General features: G+C 40.1%; 2 protein-coding genes across 3 annotated transcripts in view; one reads left to right on the top strand and one right to left on the bottom strand.

Annotated features, from left to right (window-relative positions):
• Nucleotides 1–8,203, bottom strand: part of PTPRO (protein tyrosine phosphatase receptor type O) — a 38,500-nt gene extending 30,297 nt beyond the window's left edge. Inside the window, exons 1-4 of one of the 2 annotated variants that reach the window (XM_081331816.1) lie at nt 7,960–8,203; nt 5,508–5,640; nt 4,329–4,449; nt 1,004–1,072 (exon numbers count right to left, since the gene is read on the bottom strand). In XM_081331816.1, coding sequence (XP_081187942.1) covers nt 1,004–1,072; nt 4,329–4,449; nt 5,508–5,511 — 194 coding nt within the window. In that variant the 5' untranslated portion in view covers nt 5,512–5,640; nt 7,960–8,203. Of the gene's footprint in view, nt 1–1,003; nt 1,073–4,328; nt 4,450–5,507; nt 5,641–7,959 lie in introns of those variants that run through there. The other variant, XM_081331815.1, reaches the window with a different exon arrangement.
• Nucleotides 1–25,902, top strand: part of EPS8 (EGFR pathway substrate 8, signaling adaptor) — a 270,753-nt gene that overhangs the window by 203,423 nt on the left and 41,428 nt on the right. The window lies entirely within an intron of this gene.

Genomic DNA, 25,902 nt, shown 5'->3' with positions numbered 1-25,902 from the left:
GCCACATTCACTTAATGAATGCTGCAAAATAAGGTTGTAAGTCACGACAATCAGAGGGTCATCATACTGGCTTTGAAATTTCTCATTGTTAATTGAAACTAAAAGATATTAAATAATTTAATTGGAGGAGTCAAATAAGGGGCTCTGTCACTTTGGGATCTCTCTCTCTCTCTCTCTCTCTCTCTCTCTCTCTCTCTCTCTCTCTCTCTCTCTCTCTCTCTCTCTCTCTCTCTCTCTCTCTCTCTCTCTCTCTCTCTCTCTCTCTCTCTCTCTCTCTCTCCTTCTGGGAAAAAGGATGAAAACCACACAAAGACAAAGAAAAAAGTGCAGGAAGAAAACACATTAAAAATGAAAGCCTACTGATACATTTTAATGTACTATTACTACAATACTCAACTTTGATATTCTACTTTTTACATTGCACTAGGAACAACAGGACGAGGAAAAGGCATTTTTCTATCACTCTTCCTGCAGTCTTTTTTGGACCCTTAAGAGCCATTTTTCAGTTTCGTGGTACCCATTTTTAGAAGCACCCATAAATAAGGGGATTAGTTTTACACATACTCCTGTAGATAAAAGAGATTCTCACTTCTTTGAGGTCTGATGCTTATGTTCTTAAAGCCTAACTGTTTAAAACATCACAATGCCATTTTAATTAGGAAACCATGCTGCTCCTTTGACAGCAATTTTGGATTAGATGATAATGATTTGAGATAACCTGGTCCCTGCGTTCTGTTGGACTGCCAAAACTTTTATGGGAAATTAGAGTTGAACAGAATGTTTCTCAAGTCAAGATTAATTCTGTAACTTGAAATGTTCTTACCTCATCATGTCAGGAGAAATAATACTCTACTATGTTAAAAGCAATTTTTTTTAAAAAAAAGTCACTGGTATCGAATGGCTAGACTTTCAATATTAATATCCACCTTAAAGAAGTCAATGTAACAATTATACATTGCAAGAAAAAAAAACCTATATTGTAAATCGTCTGACAAATACCTACCAGTTGTACGGAAGTTTCCCATCTCTTTCCAAGGAAGCAAAATTCACAAATGTTCCTGCTCCACACTCCCTAGTTTGGAAGATTCAGAATTATTATTGATGGATTTTTTTTAAAAAAAAATCACATTCTCGGCAAGTCTATCAATTTAAATTTAAACAAGATATACTAGACAATTTTCCTATTTGTTACAAAGGGAAGACTGAGGATGGTTAAACCTGCAGTTCTTTAGATGTTGTTGGTCTCCAAGACCAGTTATAGTTGCAAATTACTTGGAATGCAAATTAGCATGGGATTAGAGTCTTGAAATAAATGACAGCTGACAGCTGCCTCGCCTCTGCTGATGATCAACACCTTGATTTAGAAAACAGTTTTGCTGTAAGCCAGAAAGTTTCCCAGAAGCAACACTATTGTACAAATGAGCTGTTCAATGGGTTTTACTGAAAACTGTGAGGATAGTGATAAAAGATTGGCATGGAGCTTAGGAACCTTAGCAACCAAAGAGACGCACAGATGTGAAACTAGTGCTGAACTTGATGTTGTAACAGAAGGGCTAGGTGGGAACTGTAAAATCATCAAGCTCAAAGTGTAAAACCAATTTGCTGCAGTACCGCCTGCAAGAGAGATACAGTTTCTATATATTTTTTCACAGACTGGCAATGGGGGATGTGGTTTCACACGCTGCCTAGCTCCTGCACATAGACAGATGAAGGTTTGCTCACTTGCATGCCCTGGTTCCTAACAGGCCATGAACTAGTACCAATTTGCAGCCCAGGGGTTGGGGATCCCTGCTATATACAGTGCCTCTGTGTGTATATAATATGGTATCTGGCTGATTGGAGAATAGCTCTTTGTAAGAATTTACTGGTCAGTTGAAGCCTGGGAATTTACTGGAGCAGCATGCAAATCATTTACAATTATAGTGTTAAATATGATTGCTAAAAGTAAGCTCCACTGAACATAATGCTGGACTTTGAACTAAACTAGACAGATTTTCACTCAGGACTAATCCAACAATCCATTAATTTAAAGACTACTTTCTGATGTGGCTAGATGTCTGTGGAATCAGAGAGCTTTGATTTATATTGGTGAGAGGGTGGTGTTAATCTTCAGATAAAGAATGGGAATGGAAGGGGTAAGGACCTTAAAGCAAGAAGATCTGCTAGAGAGGCAACAAGAGAACCATCATGCTGGAGGAGATCTGCCTCAATCTGATGTCCTCCAAATGTGTTGGACTTCAACTTCTGCCATTTTTATTAATGCTGAATGAGAACTCTGAAAGTTAAAGTACCAAGTCTGAAGGAGACCAAACTGGAGAAGGCTAGTCCAATTTTTGTTTTAATGCAAGGCCTGCAGTCTAATGGTGCACAGCAATTCTGCTTCTATTTAAAGTCCTCTCTTGCTTATTTGGGCAATTCATCTACACATATACAGTAAAAAGAGTGCAGACAAGAGCAATAAGGAGTATAGTATAATGATAATAATAAGGATAATAAGGGGTCTGGAGGCTAAACTATATGATGAATGGTTATAGAAACTAGGTTTGTCAAAAAAAAAGAAACTAGGTTTATCTAATGAAGAGAAAGACTAAGAGGGAACATGATAGCAGTCTTCCAAGATGTGAGGGGCTGTCACACAGAGAAGAAGAGGGAGTCAATCTATTCTCCAAAGCACCTGAGGGCAGGACAAGAAGTAGCAGATGGAACAGGGGTGTCAAACTCAATTTCACTGAGGGCCGCATCAGCATTGCGGTTGCCCTCAGGGGGCCGGGTGGGTATGGCCAGGGTGGGCGTGGCCTACTGGGTGGGCGTGGCTAAAGTGCGTATGGCCTACTGGGTGGGCATGGCCAGCTCTACATCGTTCGCATCAAGGGTGCCTATGGCGGCCTGGGCAGGAGTGGGACAGATCTGAGGGTCTCTGGCAGAAGGAGGGTCTCTGGGCCAGGGCCAAGGCAGCGGGGGCCGTTCCCTCACTGTTTCCAGGATGGCTTTGTGGGCCGCATGAAACCACTTCGCGGGCCGGATCTGGCCCCCGGGCCTTGTGTTTGACATGTCTGAGATGGAAGATTGTTAAAGAGAGAAGCAATCTAGAATTAAGGAGGAATTCCCTGACAGTGAGAACAATTAATCAGTGGAACGGCTTGACTTTGAAAGTTGTGGGTGTTTCATCAGTAGAGATTTTCAAGAAGAGTCTGGACTGGATTTGTCCAGAATGGTATAGGGCAGGGATAGGTAACCTCGGCTCTTTTATGACTCATGGACTTCAACTCCCAGAGTTCCTGAGTCAGCTATGCTGACTCAGGAATTCTGGGAGTTGAAGTCCATGAGTCATAAAAGAGCCGAGGTTGCCTACCCCTGGTATAGGGTCTCCTGCTTGAACAGGGGATTGGACTACCAGAAGATTTCCAAGGTCCCTGTCAACCCTGTTATTCTATATTCTATATATAAATGAGTTGATTTTCATCACATACTTCTGCGGTGAATCTACTGGAAACATTAAAGCCATCAAAAATCCAGGTATGTCTTTTATGTTAAATCCTGGATACAGTTCTACAAAGGAATTATTGAGTCTGTCATTTGCACCTCTATAACTGTCTGGTTTGGAACTGCAGCCAAACAAGGCAGACACAGACTTCAACGAATAGTTAGAACTGCAAAAAAACAACAACAATTGCTACCAGCTTTCAGGACCTGTACATTGCATGAGCAAGAAGGAGGGCTGTTGTGCAATGCCCTATAAAACCCTCACATCCTGGACATAAACTGTTTCAACTTCTTCCCTCAAGACGATGCTATAGGGCATTGCACAACAGAATGACTAGACACACAAGGACAGGATTTCCCCCCCCATGCCATCACTCTTTTTAACAGCTAATTCCTACCACACTGTCCAACTACTTAGTAAAACTGTATTACGATTCTTCTTCTCATCTTTCCTATCACCTATCCTTACCTTCTTATGACTATAACTGTGTTGCTTGTATCTTACAATTTATATTGTTTTAAGTTGTTTGCTTAGCTAGTATCCTATGACTATCACTAAGCATTGCATTTTATGATTAACGATGAAGTCTTGTATTTTACAAATTATGAATATATTTTCATGTGGTTTAGGATCATGATTATCACTATTACCTGTATGTACAGTGAGAGCCTACGCACCAAAGACAAATTCCTTGTGTGCCCAACCACGCTTGGCCAATAGAGAATTCTAATAAAGAATTCTAAATGTGGAACAATTCATACTGCTCCCCTCTTACAATGCATATATTCGAACTGTTACCTTTTGAGAAGACCTTGGTACTGTATTAGAAGGTATGTTGTCCTACCTGGCCATTTGTAGATGTTTTCTCCGAAGAACCACCAATGTTACAAGCAAGAGCCCTATCAGAAGAATGCTCAGAATGGCAAGTATAGAAATCACCACCACATTAGGGTTCATCTCCACAACTGCAAATAGGAACACGGGATCCGGGTTAATGAAAGCAATTGATACTGGCATTCCCATAAAGTGACATGATAAAATAAAAAGAGGTAAAGCATTGCCTTCTGACAGTGGCTTTTTATTTCTAGAGCAGACATGAAAAAACTCGTGACGTCATGTGATGTCGCGCAACGTATCGAAGCTTTTTCTCCATTGCCGGCAATGGGGTGGGCACAGTTTTGGGATGACGCATGTGGCCTGTGGGCCGACAGTTTGACACCCCTGTTCTAGAGGATTTTTTTTTCTAATATTCTCAGAAAGTATCTTTCTGACTTTTGAGATTTCTTCAATGAACAAATCATGGAAATTAAAGCAGTAACCCATACATGCTTACTTTGGTTTCCTTCCCTGGTAGGTGGATAGAAAATTGCAGCCTAAAACTGACATTCTGGTATGGCCAATGTCAGCCAGAAAACAAGTCTTTGCATACAAATCAAAGGGTGAGGCAGATCTGCTTTCCAAGGAGATTAAAAGTCTAAGGACAACATCAACATGATAGCATATTGGCAGAGTTCATCCATTTCACTCAGCCTTAAACCCTGATTTGCAAACTACGACAGCTGACATTGCACAAGTCAAAGACAAACAACCCACATTATATATGAACCCCAACACAGAGTAAAAAGATACAGGCAATTCTCATTGGTTTTTGGTAGTTCTCTAAAAATGCCATGAATACTGAATTAATAATGCTGAAACCTCAGCTGGGGACATGCCCATAGGGCAATCCCAGTGTTTTGCTGTTCCACACATCCACCAGTAAGCATGACAGCAACACAAGTATTGATTTTGGACTGACAAATAGATGTTAATGAATGAGCAAATTTGCAAATACAGAACTGACAGATAATGAGGATTGCCTGTAAATAAAGGACGGTTACATAATCCCCATTTCTGATATATGTAAAATAACATCAGTGGTATTCACTCTAACCACTCCGTTCAAACTAGAAATGGGAAGGGAAAGCATTCAATCTGACTTTGGAGAAATGCTTAACTAGAGAATTTGAAGAACTTGGCTCACCCATAGTGGAAACTGAAATAAAGGTGGGGACACTGGGGCTGTTATGACTGAAACTTGTAACACTGCAGTTGTAGGAAGTGGCAGGCAGAAGGCTGAAGACTGTCACGACATGAGAAGAAACAGTAACTGGTTCCTGTTTCATGTTGGGAAGGAAAAAAGTATATGGTTAGTATTCTGTTTTTGCCTACCTCTGATCTTACGCCGGATTTGAAATCAGAGGGGATTTAAGCCTCGCGCATGAACTGAGTTTTGAGCTCATTCTTGTATTTTTTTGCTACAATTAAGAGGTTAAGTGGGTACATCATGGAGTGCTCACCCAGCCCACTGTTTATTTTCTAAATATGAGGATATTGCAAGAGGTATGGATGAAACTGTCTGCAACATAGGTCCACAATAAAGCAATTCAAGGGCAGTTTCACCGTATTTCTATTGTGGCCTGTGTCATCAATAAACCACATCCTGGTTTATGCAACAGTCTCATGTATTGGTCCGCATGGCTTTCAGGATGCAATGTGCGTCAAAGACATGAGAGTTCAGGTGGTTCAATAATGAGTCCAAGGAGTGAACTGTCATTATTTTTCCTCGTGTCCTTTAGCATGCTTTGTTTACTCAGACAACACCTTTTCTATAATTATATCTTCCTTTTTAAAAGCAAGTTCTAGAAAGTATTATAGCCGTATATTTTATCCTTAGTTGAAGGTAGCCATTGGTTATTTAAATCTCTGGCATCCCTGTTTGGGTAATCTCTTCTTCCCAATATGTCTTTCATACCTATAAGTACTACCAGTGCAGGATTAGCGAAGATGCAGTCCAACCTGCTATATAAGATTTCAGGTAATGATGAGTGACATAGTACAAAAAAGAAAGATCTGTTAGCTCATTTGTGTAGGCTAACAGACAACAGTTCTCCAGTTGCTCAACCAGAGACCCCAACCTTATCTGAAAGGTAGTAAACTTGTGGATATGTTCTCTCTCTTAAGACAACCCATTGCTTTCAGTTGAAGTGAGTTAGATCAATTCACCCCCTTGGGTGAGTGGGCTTAATTTTCAGACGCAGACATCATTACATAGTACCTAAGATAGCTGATGGGAATAATGGATTGGCTCAGAGTTCGTAATATTTAGAGCAGGGGTCTCCAACCCCCGGGCCATGACCCACCAGGCTTCATGAGGGGTGGGCACTCACACTCACATGCAAAGCTCCATTTGTGCAAGTGGCGGGCACGTATGTTTGCTGCTTGCACAAATGGAACTGAACACGCACACACACCTACCACTTGCACAGAACCATCCCCTCTTCTCCCCCCCACCATGCTGGGCGCCAAGTTGGAAAGCTTGGGGACCACTGATCTAGGGGAAACTTTTTGAGTTAGTGAAGACTTGAAAGCCCTCTGATTTCAAGGGTTCTATCCTAGGTATAAATTTATTCTGGCCATCCACTGTGGATAATAAGATATTGGTATCCATGGACTTTGATTCCAATCAAACATAGATATTTTTAGATTTCCAAGCTGGAGATTTACTTTGACATTAATTAAAATCTCTGAAATAGAATGGGGGGGTCAATTTTTTTAAAAAGCTACCCCAAATACAACTTCAGAGGAACAAAAGCAATGTTTGTTATGCTCAGAACAAAAGAGTGTTGTGCTCAGAACACTCGAATGTTAAGAATGTTGCAAGAAATACTAAGATAGTGAAAATGTTAACCAAAAAAGTACTAACAAGGGCAATTATGAAATAACAAATAGAACTGGGAACTTAAAGCATTTTAGACAGCAGCTAAAGGAAGACAACAACTTCAAATAGGGTTCTTTCAACCCTTCTGAAGTCTTGAAATTCAACATTTGCGATGGTCTTGTATACTGCAATGGGGAAGATATCTGAATAATTTACTCTCAGGAAAGCTCTTTCACAAACTGAAGAGAAAGAGGCTGTACTCAATAGTCATGACTCTTGTTAAGGTTCTGACACTCAGCCAATTGCTCTCCAGGATTCAACTGAATGTGGGAAAGGAGCCCACTAGAATCTAACTATCTAGTTCTTGGTTGAATGGAAGCCTCAATGTTTTGAAGACTGGGATGGTGGCTAGCTGGTATAGCTCCATTTCTGTCCTATATGTGGTGGCATCCAGCAGAAGCTCCATGCCTTTACAGCATTCATGCAACAAGACCCATGTAGGAAAGGATAGGGCTTGTGTCATTATCCTAGAGTTAGCTGCTGTCTCCATATATGCTGAGTAACAACTAGAAACGGCTCAGGAGTAGCATGTTTCTTTTAAATTAAACCTGTATATCAACAAGGCTAGCAACACCACTGGCTCAAGCTGTGTCTTTTCACTTAAAAGTTTATCTTGCACCGATTCTTGCAAAAAGAGGCTAGAATTCAAATCGGAGCCAGGCAGGTTAAATATCTCAGGAACGATCCAAAATTGATAAAGGATAAAAACACATACCTGAATCTTTGTCTCATGATCTGAGCCAATCTGCTGGCAAAAAACCTCAAAGAAATCAGCTACTCCTTCTTCTACCCATAAGAGAGTCACAGAGGTCTGAGTTTTATTCACCGCAAAGAGTGATCTTGGAGGAGCTGGGTCTAGGAACGAGATAAGAGTTGCTTTAACTGTGCCTTGTAGGTCATTGGGATCCAACACAAAGAAGTGAAAGGTCACAGGTGAGCCAAGATCCCGACCTCTGCAGACCTATGGATAGGTTTTCGGTCTTCCCTAAATTTCTTGGCAATAAAATGGAACTACAAAGCAGGAAGGCAGTGTGTTGCAGCATTCTCTTTTCTTCTCTTTTCAACACATACTTCACTTCCTTTTTCAATGAACTCTTAACTGTAGGATGAGTACGTTGTATGTGTTTGCACAAACTTTCTTGCTGAAAATGTTTTTGCCCCATAAAGAGCAAACGATTAATCCTGGAGTGCTGAATAATCTCACCATTAAGGACTCTTCCGGTTTGCTTCTCAAATGACTACAAATCTTGGCTGTTAAACATTTTGACCTACATCACAGTTGTGAAAGTTCATTGAAAAACAAAACAAAACAAAGCAACTCAAGTCAAAACAAAGCAAATTCAAATATGAAAGCTCACTTCCCTCTAGGTTTTATCCTGCTAACTGAAGATCACTTGTTTTCTCATCTTTGATCTATCTTTGCATTTGTACAGGAATTCTGACAATTCATCAAAGAGAAAGCATGATGTGCCAATCACTTGTAACTAATTTATCTTTTAACAAGGTAGGCAATCAGCCCTGAACAGGGTCATCCATGGGGGGGGTAGGGAGGGTATATCAAAAAGTAGAAAACATCTGCAACCATATGATTGAAACTAAAATTTGATGGCAAACTCCTGGGGTTCTGAGAATTACATGCAGACTTGTAAGTAGTAGGTTGCTCAGTCAAGTCTTTGTACAAGTAGTCCTTGACTTACAACAGTTCATTTAGTGGCTGTTTGAAGTTACAAGGGCACTGGCAAAAGTGACTTATGACTGTTTTTCACATTTATGACTGTTGCAGCATCCCCATGGTCACGTGTGGTCAACATTCAGACACTTGGCAACTGACTCATATTTATGATGGTTGCATTGTCCCTGGCTCATGTGATCCCCTTATGTGACCTTCTAACAAAGTCAGTGGGGAAGCCAGCTTGACTTAACAACCATGTTACTAACTTAGCAACTGTCATGATTTAATGAACAATGGTGGCAAGAAAGGTTATAAAATGGGGCCAAATTTCACTTAACAACTATCTTGATTAGCAGCAGAAATTTTGGGCTCAACTGTTGTCCTAAGTCAAGGACTGCCTGTATGTGCCCGGTCACCAATGACAGTATGAGTTCTCTACTGTTTCCAGTTAATGTTGGATCCATATGATCGGTTCAGCATTTGTCACTACATCAGAAGTCAAAATACCCTCTCAAAGACTGAATGAGGCTTTTTTGGGGGGGGGACGTCAGTGATGGCTTCCCAACCATTTCTTAACCTAAGACAGGGGTCTTCAAACTTGGCCCTTTTATGACTTGTGGACTTCAACTCCCAGAATTCCTCAGCCAGTGTGCCTGGCTGAGGAATTCTGGGAGTTGAAGTCCACAAGTCATAAAAGGGCCAAGTTTGAAGACCCCTGATGTGGACAAACATAGGGTTCAGCTGCAGAAGATTCTACATTTCATTTAATTTAACAGCTTAAGGTGCACATGATAGAACTAACCTATACCTGAGACCCAAGAACAGTTGGTTTGAAAGGTAGTTAAGACAGGTTCTTAGAAAATAAAAAGTAACAGTAGAAACCAGCTATTAACAGCTGCACGAGAACTGTGTTTTCCAGTACTAATTCTGGAGAGAAAAGGGAGATCCTGCACTCCTTAGGAAGCAGGAAGAGAGTCTTTACAAAAGAGCTCAACTCTAATTCTTATCCATCAGCAGCTGACAACAGCTGTAGAGAGTAGTGAAAAAGAATGATGAAGCAGTGATTAATCTAGTGCAGGGGGTCTTCAAACTTGAACGTTTTATGACTTGTGGACTTCAACTCCCAGAATTCCTGAGCCAGTGTGCCTGGCTGAGGAATTCTGGGAGTTGAAGTCCACAAGTCATAAAAGGGCCAAGTTTGAAGACCCCTGACCTAAGAGGAGTTTTCTTCTCACTTCAGGCAGAGATATAACTGTCCTTTAAAAAAAAAGATTGCTGAGAAAATATTTCATGGAAATCTTGCAACATTAGTGCATAATATTGTTTACAAGGCCATTCTTAAGGATAAAAACAATGGCTCTCCCCATTCCAAATTTCAGAGGCATGGAAGACAGAAAAATCTTGGTAGGTAATAATATAAAACTCTTGAGAAAAACCTCATCTTATTTTTTTAATACAGGAACGGGCAACATGTGGGTTGAACAGATCTTGTCGAGGCCTTAAAATACCTCCACATCTCATAATGCAGCAAACTCATGTATTTATTATGTGCTACATTTACTTACTATATTTTTAAACAACTGTATTTCTCAAGATCTTACCGCTGCTGATTGTTGCTGGAGTATGCTTTTTTAGAAAATAAATAAATTAAGCATCAAAACAGCAAGTTCTCTAAAGAGTTTTAAAAAGTCAAAATGTTAATAATGGCAAAGTGATAGTAGCCTTGTTCTGTTTGTATATTGATTGCACACATGCAGAGAGAAAAGAAGAATTTTAATTCTGCTGCCAGCTTGATTATTTTGCTCAGTGAGGAATTCTGGGAGTTGAAGTCCACAAGTCATAAAAGCGCCAAGTTCAAAGACTTCTGGCCAACATGAATGAATACAAATAAAATATGGTCTCAGCCAAAAGTAATCCCTGCCTTCAAAAGGCAATTCTCTTCCTGAAAACTTTTGGAAGGACAGGAAAAACAGAAAACTTATGAAGACATTTTTTATGTTAGCAAATATATTTCCATTTTACTTCAGTTTATCCAGAACAATTTTTAAAAACACGTAGGGTTTCTTTCCTTTTTGCTTCTTTTCCAAAGGTGAGTCTTTAGTCAGCAGATGTTTCATTTTACCACTTTTAAAAAAAAAGTCTTGTTTTCTTTGGCAATGAAATTTCTGCTCTGGAGCTTTTAATCTGGTTCTTCTGATTTTTCAAATGTTTCCTGTCTGTTCATTTCTGATTTACACATGCATTGTCCTTATAACACAAGAATTCTTGCTTGTGAGTTATGTTTATTCCCATTTACTATTAAAGCTACACTGTGTGAATTTGCTGTATTTTTTAATAGACTTGTAACCCCTTCCATTTCTGTCATTAGTGCCACATCAGCAAAACAGAGCTGTTTCCTCATTTATAATGTCTGTCTCTGTTACTTAGTTCATGTCATTAATTATATTCCTGCTTGGGGCAGGAACTCAGCAGAAGAGGCTGTAGGCTCACTTTTTCAGAGGTCTTACCAATGTATAAGAAGGAAAATGGAAAAGGCCAGCGTATAGCAGAATTTAATATGTGGCTAAAGGAGTGGTGTAAAGGAGAAGGCTTTGATTATATTAGCCACGATGTCTGTAGCTGGTCCAATGAAAAAATGTACAAAAGAGATGGTCTGCATCCATCCAAGAAAGGGACTGAGTTACTTGGCAATAAATTCACAGCTTTTCTGGAGGAACATTTAAACTAAACAACAGGGACAGTGAGTTAATTGATACAGAACATCACTGTCCCCGGCAATTTAAGAAAATAGGGGAAGTCAGGCACCACACAAGTTATGTAGCAAGTAAACACAGAGTCAGTCATAAAGGACTCAAATGTCTATACACCAAAGCACAGAGTATGAACAGTAAGCAGGGTGAACTAGAAATTCAGGTAAATGAGGGCGGATATGATATTGTTGCCATTACGGAAACATGGTGGGACGAAACCCACAAATGGAACACACAGCTAGAGGGATTTAAATTATTTAAAAGAAACAGACTAAAAAAAGAAGAGGTGGAGTTGCTCTATATATAAGAAATAACTTTATCTCCACAGAAATAGAGCACAACAATGATGAAAACTGTAAACTTGAATGCATTTGGGTCAATATAAAAGGTGAAAAAAATGACATTGCCATAGGTGTATACTATAGGCTGCCCAACCAAGCAGAGGAAATAGATGAACTTTTTGCTAGTTAGCTAACTAAGGTATGTAGGAAGCACATCACAATAGTAATGGGGGACTTTAATTACCCTGATATCAACTGGGAGACAAATTCTGCACCAAGTGGAAGATCAAACAGATTCCTGACAAACCTAGCAGACAACTTTCTCTCCCAAAAAGTAGAGAAGGGAACTAGGGAATCAGCCATATTGGATTTAATTCTCACAAACAGAGATGAAATGATAGAAAGTGTCGAAGCCACAGGAACCTTGGGGGGAAGTGATCATGCAATATTGGAATTCAACATTATGCAAGCACAAGCAATAGAACACAGCCAAACTAGAGTCTTGGACTTTAAAAGAGCTAATTTCAATAAACTTAGAGACCTTGGGAAGAATTCCATGGATGAGAATCCTCAAGGGGAAAACAACTCGAGAAGCTTGGGAAATTTTGAAAACTGAGATAATTAAGGCCCAGTCTAGCACATTACCAACAAAGAAGAAAAATGACAGCTCTCAAAAGAAACCAGCATGGCTACATAAAGAACTCTCTGATAAATTGAAAGATAAAAAGGACAAGTATAAGAAGTGGAAAGAGGGGCACATAACTAAGGCAGAATATAAGCAAATATCCTGTGCCTGCAAAGATGAAGTGAGGGAAGCTAAGGCTCAAAATGAACTAAGACTTGCGACTAAAGTCAAAAATAACAAAAAAAGGTTCTTTCAACATATAAAAAACAAGAAAAAAGTTAAGGAAATGATTGGTCCATTAGTGGGGGAAAGTGGCAAGAAGGTGACAAGCAACAGGGAGAAAGCAGAACTATTTAACTCGTTTTTTGCATCTGTCTTTACACAAAGGGAAAAAACAGACCAACCTACCAAAACCAGTGCCATAAAAAACAGAATAGAAACTCAAGTTAAGATAGGCAAGAAAATGGTAAGTGAGCACCTGTTCAGCCTAGACGAGTTCAAATCACCAGGACCAGATGGATTACACCCCAAAGTTCTCAAGGAATTGGCAGACGTGATCTCAGAACCATTGAACTATATTTTTCAAAGATCCTGGAGCACTGGGGAACTACCAGAGGACTGAAAGAGAGCTGATGTAGTTCCCATCTTCAAAAAAGGGAAAAAATAGATCCAGGAAACTACAGACCTATCAGCCTGACCTCAATACCTGGGAAGATTCTGGAAAAGATAATCAAAGAACAAATCAGCGAACACCTTGATGCAAACAAAGTCATCACTAAAAGTCAACATGGGTTTCTCAAAAACAGACCATGCCAGACATATCTCATTGCATTCTTTGACCAAGTGACAAAATTAGTGGACCAGAGGAATGCTGTAGATATAATTTACTTGGACTTCAGTAAGGCATTTGATAAAGTAGATCACAACCTACTACTTGATAAGATAGAAAAATGTGGGTTAGCTAGCATCACCACCAGATAGATTTGTAGCAGGCTGACAGGCCGCACTCAGCGTGTGGTCCTCAATGGAACTGCATCTACATGGAAGGAAGTGTGTAGTGGGGTGCCCCAGGGCTCTGTTCTGGGCCCAGTGCTCTTCAACATCTTCGTCAACGATTTAGATGAGGGGATAGATGGGGGACTCATCAAATTTGCAGATGACACCAAGCCGGCAGGAATAGCCAATACTCCAGAAGATAGGCTTAAAATATAGGAGGATCTGGACAGACTCGAATACTGGGCGCTATCTAACAAAATGAAATTCAATGGTGAAAAAAGTAAGGTTCTACACTTAGGCAGGAAAAATCAAATGCACAGGTATAGTATAGGTGGTACCTTGCTCAATAGTAGTAACTGTGAGAGGGATCTCGGAGTCCTAGTAGACAATCACTTCAATATGAGTGTGCTGCAGCTGCCAAAAAAGCCAACACAGTGCTAGGCTGCATTAACAGAGGGATAGAATCAAGATAACATGAAGTACTAATACCACTTTACAATGCCTTGGTAAGGCCACACCTGGAATATTGCATCCAGTTTTGGTCACCACAATGTAAAAAAGATGTTGAGACTCTAGAAAGGGTACAGAGAAGGGCAACAAAGATGATTGGGGGACTGGAGGCTAAAACATATAGGGAACGGTTGCTGGAATTGGGTATGTGTAGTTTAACAAAGAGAAGGGTGAGGGGTGACATGATAGCAGTCTTCCAATATCTCAGGGGCTGCCACAAAGAAGAAGGAGTCAAGCTATTCTCCAAAGCACCTGAAAGTAGGACAAGAAGCAACGGATGGAAACTAGTCAAGGAGAGAAGCAACCTAGAACTAAGGAGAAACCTCCTGACAGTTAGAACAATTAACCAGTGGAACAACCTGCCTCCGGAAGTGGTGAATGCTCCAACACTGGAAATTTTTAAGACGAGACTGGACAGCCATTTGCCTGAAATGGTATAGGGTTTCCTGCCTGAGCAGCGGGTTGGACTAGATGACCTCCAAGGTCCCTTCCAATTTTTATTATTATTATTATTATTATTATTATTATTATTATTATTATTATTATTATTATTATTATTATTATTATTATTATTATTATATTATTATTATTATTATTATTATTATTATTATTATTATTATTATTATTATTATTATTCCGATAGATCTCATCATTTTCAGAAGTTATGTTTCACTATTTAACCATGAGTAATGAAACTTAAGAGAACGAGATCCTGAGCTTTTGGGAATGAAAGTTTAGGATTTACAGCCATTGAAAAATGACCAGAAAAATAGCCAAAAATAATGAAAAGTATACTAAAAAAGCTAACAAAAGTGGTGAATATTGTTTCTTGGCCAGCCCTTGTACTTTATTATTTATTTATTTACTAATTTATTTAATTTATGTTTCATCTTTATTATTTTCATAAACAACTCAAGACAGCAAATATATCTACTGCTCCAATACTGGAAGTTTTTAACAAGAGATTGGACAACCATTTGTCTGAAATGGTATAGGGTTTCCTGCCTGAGCAGTCCCTTCCAACTCAGTTATTCTGTTCTTTTCTGTCCTGTCCTGTCCTGTCCCTCCTTGTTCCTCCTATTTTCCCTGCAACAACAACCCAGTGAAATGGGTTGGGCTGAGAGAGAGTTACTGGTTTAAAGTCATCCAGCTTTCTGCTCTGTCTCTGTGTTTTATTCCAAATAAAGAGTAATTAATACATATTCAAACTGTATTCCGTAATTCTGTGCTAGTACAAAATGGCTGCGGTGGCTCAGTGGGTTAGGACGCTGAGCTTGTCTATCAGAAGGTCGGCAGTTTGGCGGGTCGAATCCCGAGTGCCGCATAACAGAGTGAGCGCCTGTTACTCGTCCCAGCTTCTGCCAACCTAGCAGTTCGAAAGCACGTAAAAATGCAAGTACAAAAATAGGGACCACTACGGTGGGAAGGGAACAGGGTTCCGTGCTCCTTTGGCGTCTAGTCATTCCGGCCACATGACCACGGAGACGTCCTTGGACAAGCGCTGGCTCTTCGGCTTTGAAATGGAGATGAGTTGGAAACGACTAGCACGCATGTGCAGGGGAACCTTTACCTTTACCTTTACAAAATGGCAAAAAATTGACCAAAGATGGTGACTACATCTAAATTCAAGTACATACCGTATTTATTATTCACAAGTATATGACTCTGCAAAATACAAAATTCATATATATTACAAGGGATAATCACCCATTTTTTACAAACTCTGCCTTCAAATCTGGCTCTTTTGTTTATTTCAGTCACTCCACAATTTCCTGAATCCTAACTGATTATGCATCATTCTTCTATTCGCATAAAAAAAATCTTTCCTTTTTTAAACGTAGAAAACATAGTGATGACTTCCTTATTTTTCACTGTTGCCTAAAGCTAAATTGATTCTCACTAGTTTATTCATATTCTTTTTTCTCATCCTTCTTTTAAGGTGCGATTCGACACAGGTTTACCAGGGAGTAAATACATTTAAACTCATTTGCCCATAGACAAATTCTAGGTGTATGTTTTTTTAAAAAAATACTTCTGAGTGTAGTTTGATGTTGGAATAAATGACCAAGGGAGATAGTCACCCCCTTTATTGACTGTATTCAAAATAAGACTAGATAGGCATGGGTTGGAAATATTCAATTCCTGTCTGTGGTGGGGCAAATGTTTTTCTTGCACTAATTTTCTTCCCTCCATTTACAGTAGTCCTCGATTTACAACCACAATTTGGACCAGAATTTTAGTCATGTCAAGGTCATATGTTGAGTCATCATGTGGCCAGACTCAATTTTACAATCACTTTTACCACATTCATAAGTTGAGTCACCATGGTTGTAAGTCCAAAGGTGGTTTTTTTGCCACAAACTGACCCAAAACAGTCGCAAATCATGATCACATGACCACAGAACATTACAACTGGTCACAAGTGTGAACCAGTGGGGTGTATGCGTGTGTAATGTTTTGCAATGACTGGGAGAGCTTCCAGGCATAAAACACTCTTTCCGAGGCAATCATTAATTCAAACTATCTTTAAGGAAATGGTTGGAAACTGAGGACAACCTGTATCATAGAATGCAAGCCAATAAACTGGTATACGATCCAGTGTTGCCCTGGCCATTTTAATATCAAATGAAAATTCTTATTCCCTCTATTGCTATTACAGAGTGTGTAGAACAAATTCAATAATTTGTGTACACTCAAATTTAAGGTAAAGGTAAAGGTTCCTGCACATGCGTGCTAGTCGTTTCCAACTCTAGGAGCCGGTGCTCATCTCCGTTTCAAAGCCGAAGAGCCAGCACTTGTCCGAGGACATCTCCGTGGTCATGTGGCCGGCATGACTAGCTGCCAAAGGCGCACGGAACACTGTTACCTTCCCACCATAGTGGTCCCTATTTTTCTACTTGCATTTTTACGTTCTTTCGAACTGCTAGGTTGGCAGAAGCTGGGACAAGTAACAGGCGCTCACTCTGTTACGCGGCACTCGGGATTCGACCTGCCAAACTGCCGACCTTCTGATCGACAAGCTCAGCGTCCTAACCCACTGAGCCACCGCTTCCCTTGCACATACCCATTAAAACTTATGGCTAAAGAGAAACACACAGTCTGTTAGGCATTCAATTGTATCATCTCATTAGCCAAGGTCAATTATTCCTCTATCCAAAAGGCATCCCTTGAGTTCAGAGAACCATTTTCATTTTGTAGCATCCTTGCCTTTAAAACAGAACAAAACCACAGAGGTAACCCCAGACCGTTCCGGGGTCCTGCAGCCGTGCGCATATGCCTCCAAAAAGCTGACCCCCACCGAACGGGCCTGGGCGGTGTGGGAGAAGGAGGCTTTCGGGGATGGCTCAGCTAAAGCCTTACCAACTTTCACAAGCTGAAGTGCGGATCTGTTGCTGCCCCGCTCGGTGCAAGCAGTTACGGAGAGGTTATAGATGTCTCCTGCAGGAAGGCTGAGCATTGTAGTCATAATATTCCGGGTCACCTGAAACAGAGAAAGAATTAAACACTCCTTGCAGGGAAGATCTGCTTTGAACCATGACTAGGGATTAGTGGGCTAATTGGACTTTTGTTTCCGCCTCTTTAGAGGATCTGGAATCGCTCTTCAGAGGAGGAGAACTTGCCAGTTCTCAAGAAGGCTGATATGGCAAATCAAGCCAAAGGAGCTGGGAATGGCTTAGGACAGAGATAAATCTTCCCTGCGTCTCCAGGAGAGAATGCAACCATAAAGTGCTTTGGACATCGTCTCCATCCTTTCCAAAGCTGCTACTGAATTATATTTTTTAATGCGACAGAAGAGGAAGATAGTTAAATACTTAGGGATTAATTGTATTAATTGCGCCACATTAATTTCAATCTTATTTTAATTGTACTTAATCATTAATGCCGTACAACGAGGGAGTGTCCACATAATTTTATATTGTATTGTTTTTAAATTTTGCCTTGTAAACCGCCCTGAGTCCTTCGGGAGTAGGGCGGTATATAAACCGAAATAATAATAATAATAATAATAATAATAATAATAATAATAATAATAATAATAATAATAATAATAATAATAATAATTTGATGAAGTAGATACATTTTAAGATTTATCGTGATTTCCTCAAACATTTGGGGTATAGCTAGCCCTCAGGATTGGGGAACTAATGCATCCTGAAATAGAGGATTAGACTAGAAACCTATGGGAAACCATGTCCATCTCTGTGAACTTGAACAATGCTTGATCAGACATCAAACCCAAGTATTCCATACAGGTAGTCCTCAATTTATGATCACAATTCAGCCCAAAATTTCTGTTGTGAAGTGAGACTTTTGTTAAGTGAATTATGCCCATTTTGCGACCTTTCTTGCCACAGTTTCTAAGTGAATCACTGCAGTTGTTAAGTTGGTAACACGGTTGTTGACTTCCCCATTGACTTTGCTTGTCAGGTCACAAAAGGCGATCACATGACCCCGGTACACTGGAACCGTCACAAATATGAGTCAGTTGCCAAGCATCTGAATTTGTGTCCATGGGGATGCTGCAGTAGCCGTAAGTGTGAAAAATGGTCATAAGTCACTTTTTTCAGTGCTGTTGTAACTTCAAACAATCACTAAATGAATGGTGGTTAAGTTGAGGACTACCTGTATTTCTGTTTCCACAACAGCCAACTAGAGTTAGAAAGACACAAAACAAGAGTTGACATAAAATAAATGTGCTCTGTAAACTGTGCTTGCCAATTCTTGCTTTACCTCCTCTATCTGTGTCTATTCTTTTCTATATCTCCCGGTTTTTATAAGGTGGCCTATCTAAGAAATAAGGGCAGTTAGAATATATGCTTGTAAAATATTTCCAGAGGAAAAACTGAAAAGGAATTATTTGTCAATTGTAATACTCCCCATGTCAATGTTTTACTTCTTGTGGCCTGTCACTTGTTGGTCTGGGAGCAATATCCAATAGGGACATGTCTTACACTCTTTTTTATCTTTCTCTTTCCTTCGGCAATAACCATCCAGTGCAACATTCTAGAATGGGAAAGGTCCGTATTGTCATCACCGTAGATCCAGCTGACATAGAGAAGGCTGTTGAAATATTCAACTGAAGTGATTTTAGGGGACACAGGAGCTACCAGGAAACAAAGAAACATACACACCACAGTTATCATCATTGTCAACATAATCATCTTATTCATCTTCCTCCCCAAATGTACATTATTTACGTTAGGAACACATTCTTTTTTTGAGGACCTCTTCTTCACTTCACTTCACCAGGTGCGTCAGTGTCTCAGTGGGTTAAGACACTGGGCTTGTCAGCTGGAAAGTTGGCAGCCCAGATTCAAGATCCAAGGACCACGCGATTGGGTGAGCTCGTGTTCTCACACCAGCTCCTGCCAACCTAGCAGTTCGAAAGCACGCAAATGCAAATAAATACTACCACTTTGGTGGGAAGGTAACAGCACCCCATGATGAAAGAGATGGTGCTAGACTTCTGGAGGAAAAAGGAGGAACCTGCCCCACTTTACATCAGGGAGGACTGTGTGGAGAGTGTTTCCTCCTTTAAATTTCTGGGAGTCTACCTCTGCGAAGATCTGACCTGGAAAGTTAATACAACCCAGGTAGCCAGAAAGGCCCAACAGAGACTCCACTTTCTCAGGGTCTTGCAGAAGAACAGGGTACAACAATGGCTAATGACCCTCTTACCAGTCTACTATAGAGAGAGTCCTCTCGTACTGTATTGTGGTTTGGTATGCTGGTCTGACAGCCACAGATAGGAAAGCATTACAGAGGGTGGTGAGCACAGCACAAGGCATTGTGGGCTGTCCCCTGACACCACTGGATGACATCGCCAGGGTTCGCTGCCTTGGAAGAGTAAGAAAAACTCTCAGGGATGACTCACACCCTGGACGGTATCTCTTTACTCTCCTACCATCGGGTAGAAGATACAGGAGTATAGCCAGCCGTACCAACAGGCTGAAGAACAGCTTTTATCCTTGGGCTGTTAGGCTTTTGAATGGGAAATAATTTTATAAACTTTATGCATAATTGACTTGCAAGGCCGGTACATTGTGCAATTAGCTCACATGGTGTAGTAAGATGGAGGGTTTGTGTCACTGTAAGTTGGGGGTGGGGGCACGAAGGAAGGCTCAGCCAATCTCAATGCATACACGGTTGTACTTTGACAATAAAAGTTCATTCATTCATTCATTCATGATGTCATGCTGGTCACATGACTATGGAAATGTCTTAGGACAGCGCTGGCTCAAAGGCCTTGAAATGGAGCTGAGCACTGCCCCCCTATAGTCGGCAACAACTAGCAGAGTAAAGTCTGCAGGGACTCCCCCTTCCTTCTTCACACATCAGACTTAGAGTAGTCTGCCAAACAAGTCCCCAAAGGGACCTCAAAGATTATCTGTTGTAAAAGTTACATTTTTTTTAGGCCAAGAACTTCATTTTGCCCTTGAATGACATCTTGGAGGGCAACATGCCAAAAAATAACGTGGGGACAGTACCTAAACCAAATTTTGTTTTAATATAATACACACTTGTATTTGATTAAATTTGAATTAACTGAAGGTAATGAATTTAATTTTAATTTAAGTATCTTCACATACTTAATGCTCTTCTCCTTCTTCACATGGATATTTGGCAAGTGTCTGAAAGTACTGAAGAATGATATATGCAATCTTGGGGTCACAGATTGGGCATCTTTATCTAATCCAGGAGTATCCAACCTGGACAACGTAAAGACTGGTGGACTTCAAGTCCCACAATTCCCCTGCCAGACATCCCTGATCTAATCCAACCCCCTACTGATAGAAGAAATCTTTGGTTATCCACTGTCCTAAAGATGACTGTGTCCAACATTTTCTGAAGCCCTGAACTAACGTTGAGTTCTTCCCAAGGCTACATTAAAATCCACAGTAGTTGAATCAGTTGGTTATTATTCAAAGTGATAGAAAGCAAAATTGTTCCATAATCCGACAGCCATGCAAATATTTAAAATTGACTAGCCAGCGTATAACCTTTTAGGCTGAAATCCTAAGATTTTCCTATTTGGTTAAGCTTTTGAAGAAGCACTTATGTATATTTTATCAGAGTGCAGAGTCCTGTTTTTAAACCAGTTCATACACATTTCAATAATCTGCCAAGGAAAATGGAAACAGTCTAGTATATAGTTTTTTGAAAGAGCACCAGCTAAAGAATAGCAACTATAGCTTCCTATTATACATATTTTTAACTTTGTCAGATTGCTTTCTTTAAAAAAAAATAACAAATCTATGTTTAATAGGATATTTATGCTAACAAAAGACTAGATATATTTACACTTGAAGAATCGTATCTCCCATACACTCACTGCCTAGATTGGAAATATGAATGGAGTGAAAAAATTGCAATATACTAGCGTTCCAGATTCATTAATTCTGAGCATGTTTTACTTGCACACCTATCAAACTCAAGGTGCATCAACTCCACTGTCAGAAAAGTAATTACATATTGGGATGAACAGTAGAATCTGAAGAATTCAGAACTACGTTGAGCAAACTAAATCTTGGGTTGGCATAAAATATTTGAATGTTCTTTAACTGATTTGGTCTGTTTTGTCCAGATACAGTTATTTCATTTCAAATTATTTCATATGTCAATAAATCTTTGGGAAGAAATGTTGCAGATGGGATCTTAATGTGATGTTGAATAATACTCCTTAAGCATGGAATTCATCACCTCATTAAAAAGCCTTTCTCTGTCAAGCTTGAGGCATGATAAAGTGGATAATTTTACATAACTGGAGAGAAACTCACCCTCCTGACTTTAAGGAATAGATTCTATGAGGCTTTGAGTCTACTATTGAATAGTCTTTATCTTCTAAAAATGAGAAGATGAAGCAATATGTTGCTATATGGTCTAGATTTAAAGATAAACATAAAGATTGAATTGTTTTAATATCATCTACATTTATTATATGAGAGTTTATTTAAATCTTGCTAACATATGTAAGTTTTCTTTTGTTTTTGTATAGCCACTTTTTTCTGTTGATGCTGGGGTTTATCTTGTGTTTCACCATTAAAATATACCCATATCCCTTACCTTTCTTCCAATAAACATGGAAATTATGGATAGAATTTCACCAGAAAAAGTTATCATAAATTGTTCTTCTCCTATAAAATATACTGTTACACACTGTGATTTTTGGAGTCCATATGTTTGTTTTATCCTCTTGAAGATACACATGTACTTAGGTCAGGGGTAGACAACCTTGGCTCTTTTATGACTCATGGACTTCAACTCCCAGAATTCCTGAGTCAGATGACTCAGGAATTCTGGGAATTGAAGTCCACGAGTCATAAAAGAGCCGAGGTTGCCTACCCCTGGCCTATGGCAACGTGTGATCTAGGATTTAGGGTAAGCTCTGCAATTACAGGTAGGTAGTCCTTGATCTACAACCACAATCAATCCTAAAATTGGTGGCTCAGGAATTCTGGGAGTTGAAGTCCACGAGTCATAGAAGAGCTAAGGTTGCCTACCCCTGACTTAGGTGTACAGATATTGCTTGCAGACAATGACATGCAATGAAAATAGTGTGTAAATTAATGCCCAAGAAAGAGTTCTATTCAGCTTTTTAAAAAATCAAAAATAGGACTCTAGCATAACTTCTAACATCAAGATGACACACAGTAGCTGTTTCCAGAGATCTAGGGGCAGTCACACTGAGTGAACCTGGGTATGGTTTAGTATGAGAATAAGATCAAACAAGCTCTGAGTTCGCTGCCTGCATCCTTCTCCTCCTCTAGTATAATATAAACAGGTGACTAAGTTATCCAATATTTCCCTCCCCCCAAAACCCTTTGAAGTAGGCTGAAAAACAGAAATTGCTCTGTGAATTTTTGTGGCTGAGCTCTTGCTGGTCTTCCCGCAAAACCATAACTATCAAACCAACTGCTTTTCCATCTTTAACTGCTTATCCGAAAGATACGATTTAAATCTTTCAAAGAAGCAAAGATGAAAGCTAAGATTCAAATACTGCAGCTTCAGCTTTTTTCCCTCTAGAAAATGATGCTAAAATTAATTTGTCTCAGTCCAAAGCCTTCTTCAGAAAAATCCTTACTGATGCCATGAATGTATGAGACAGGAACAAACAGAGGCATTTATTGAATCCAAAGATGGCATCAGGAGGACAAATGGATGTTGTGCTGTTGTGATGTATGTTCCACCATTTAAGTGCATGCATGACAAGCAGGGAAGTTTGTAACATGAACACACATATTAATTGCTCTTCACTGTGGGGGAAATCTAAGGGGACAAATTAACTACAGGTACTCCTGGGGTTATAACTTTCAATCAGGACTGGAATTTCTATTGCTATCCAATGTAGTCATAAACCACAATGTCATCTATCCACATCACTTAGCAAAGGCAATTCCATTTACCATTGTAACCTGTTGACCTTGCAGGGCAAAGCAGACAGGAAATATGACCAGAAGAACTAATTCTTGACTAATTCAAGCAAAGTCAATGGGGAAGCTTAACAATCATGTTACTAACTGCAGTGATTCACTTAACAACTATGGCAAGAAAGGTCATAAAATGGAGCAAAACTCACTTAAGAAATGTCTTGCTTAGCAACAGCAATTTTGGGTACCTCTGTAGTTGTAAGTGTAGGACAGGAGTAGGCAACCTTGGCTCTTTTATGACTCGTGGACTTCAACTCCCAGAATTCCTGAGACAGCCATGCTGGCTCAGGAATTCTGGGAGTTGAAGTCCACGAGTCATAAAAGAGCCAAGGTTGCCTACCCTTGGTCTAGGAGTACCTGTATTTATCAATTTGGTTTCACAACAGTTTCAAATCCTTGTTTTCCCCACTTTGAAAACTTAAATAATCATTTCTGTCCTGATGCCTGCATTTTGTGTTTAAAATGCCTCCTTCGCTTTGGTACAGAGCTTTTTCTAAGCAATTATCCTTGAATCTAATGGTTGCTGTTGTGCGCTTTCACCCAGTCACTTTTTCTGGCTTTTGAGTGATAAATTTGCTGATGGGGAGGAGAGACCATTCTTTTAATCCTAGCAGTGCCAGATCTGATCTCCTTCCCTTTCCATTTAAACTTAACGGTTAAATATCATTCTTACCCTTAAACGTAGTTTAGATTAATTGCAATTGATGGGGTTATTCACCAGTCATCGGTGTAATGCAAAGCTGTTAAAGCGAAGCTTTATTTCAGTGCCACTTTGAAGAAAGTACAATGATATCTGAAGAGTGGTGCATTGAGGCATTGCTGCCTTCATCCAGGTCCCAGTGCCTTCATCTGCTGCTCCCAGTTGGGGAGTGATGCAATGCACCCCAGTGAAATAAATCACATAATTGCTCCATCTTCACAGTGTGAAGCCTTCATGGAAGCCAGGCCTAGAGTCTCAGAATCCAGGCCTAGAGTCTCAGAATTCAGGACGACACTTTAGCAACAGCTTATGGGAGGGTTTGCCCCCTCCTACCCATGTGAAAGCTTTCAGGGGTCACTTGCAGTGGTGGGATTCAAATATGTTCTCTGTGTGGATGCCCCTTCTGGGGCCTGGGCAACAAAAAATTAGCTACCGGTTCTGCCGAAGTGGTGCGAACTGGCTGAATCCCACATGTACTGGCCACATGTACAGGCATCCACAGCAAATCACAAGGAGGGTAAATATACTTTCATTCCACATTTATGTAAGATGCAAGCATTTGCATGAATATCATGCATGGGTTGTCACCTGTTTCCTCTTACCCTCCCACAGAGGCCTATGGCAGGGGTAGGCAACCTCGGCTCTTTTATGACTCATGGACTTCAACTCCCAGAATTCCTGAGTCAGCATAACTGACTCAGGAATTCTGGGAATTGAAGTCCATGAGTCATAAAAGAGCCGAGGTTGCCTACCCCTGGCCTATGGCAACATGTGATCTAGGATTTAGGGTAAGCTCTGCAATTACAGGTAGGTAGTCTTTGGTCTACAACCACAATCAATCCCAAAATTTCTGTTGCTAAGTGAGACAGTTGTTAAGTGAGTTTTGCTCCATTTTATGACCTATCTTGCCACAGTTGTTAAGTGAATCACTGCAGTTGTTAAGAGGGTAACATGGTTGCTAAGTGAATCTGGCTTCCCCATTGACTTTGCTTATCAGAAGATCGCAAAATGTGATCACATGACCCCAGGACATGGCAACTGTTATAAATATGAACCAGTTGCCAAGCATCCAAACTTTGATTACATGACCATGGAGATGCTACAATAGTCGTAAGCATGAAAAATGGTCATAAGTCACTTTTTTAGTGCCGTTGTAACTTTGAACAGTCACTAAATGAATGATTGTAAGTCGAGAACTACCTGTATGTTAGCTCTTCACAAGGAGGGAGAGAAAAGACTGTAGCCTAAGAACTACAACTGTGGAAAGGAAAAGGTGTTCTGGAGTAAGGCTCTCCAACCTTGGCAACTTTTAAGACTTGTGGACTTCAACTCCCAGAATTCCTCAGCCAGCAAAGCTGGCTGAGGAATTCTGGGAGTTGAAGTCCACAAGTCTTAAAGTTGCCAAGGTTGAGGACCCCTGCTCTGGAGTATGTGCGGCACTCCCCTTGTAGCTGTTTGCAACTTCTTAAAGCAGCTATATCTCTTCCAAGGATCATGAGGCTTCCTTCCACCCATTTCTTGCAATTCTGTGAAAAAAGCTCATTTCCTTTAAAGAGCTGCAGCAATATCTGCACTCTCCAAACTACCATGTTTCTCTCAAATCCAAAGCACTAATAAGAGCCCTCCTGGGTCTTTCAATGGACATGAAGATTTAGAAGGAGGACATCAAAAAAAACAGAAGTCTATCAAGGATTCT

Source organism: Vipera berus (genome assembly GCF_964194415.1).
Source record: "Vipera berus genome assembly, chromosome: 6".
NCBI lineage: Eukaryota > Metazoa > Chordata > Lepidosauria > Squamata > Viperidae > Vipera > Vipera berus.
The sequence above is the reverse complement of the archived record's forward strand: the minus strand, read 5'-3'. Positions and strand labels throughout refer to the sequence as shown.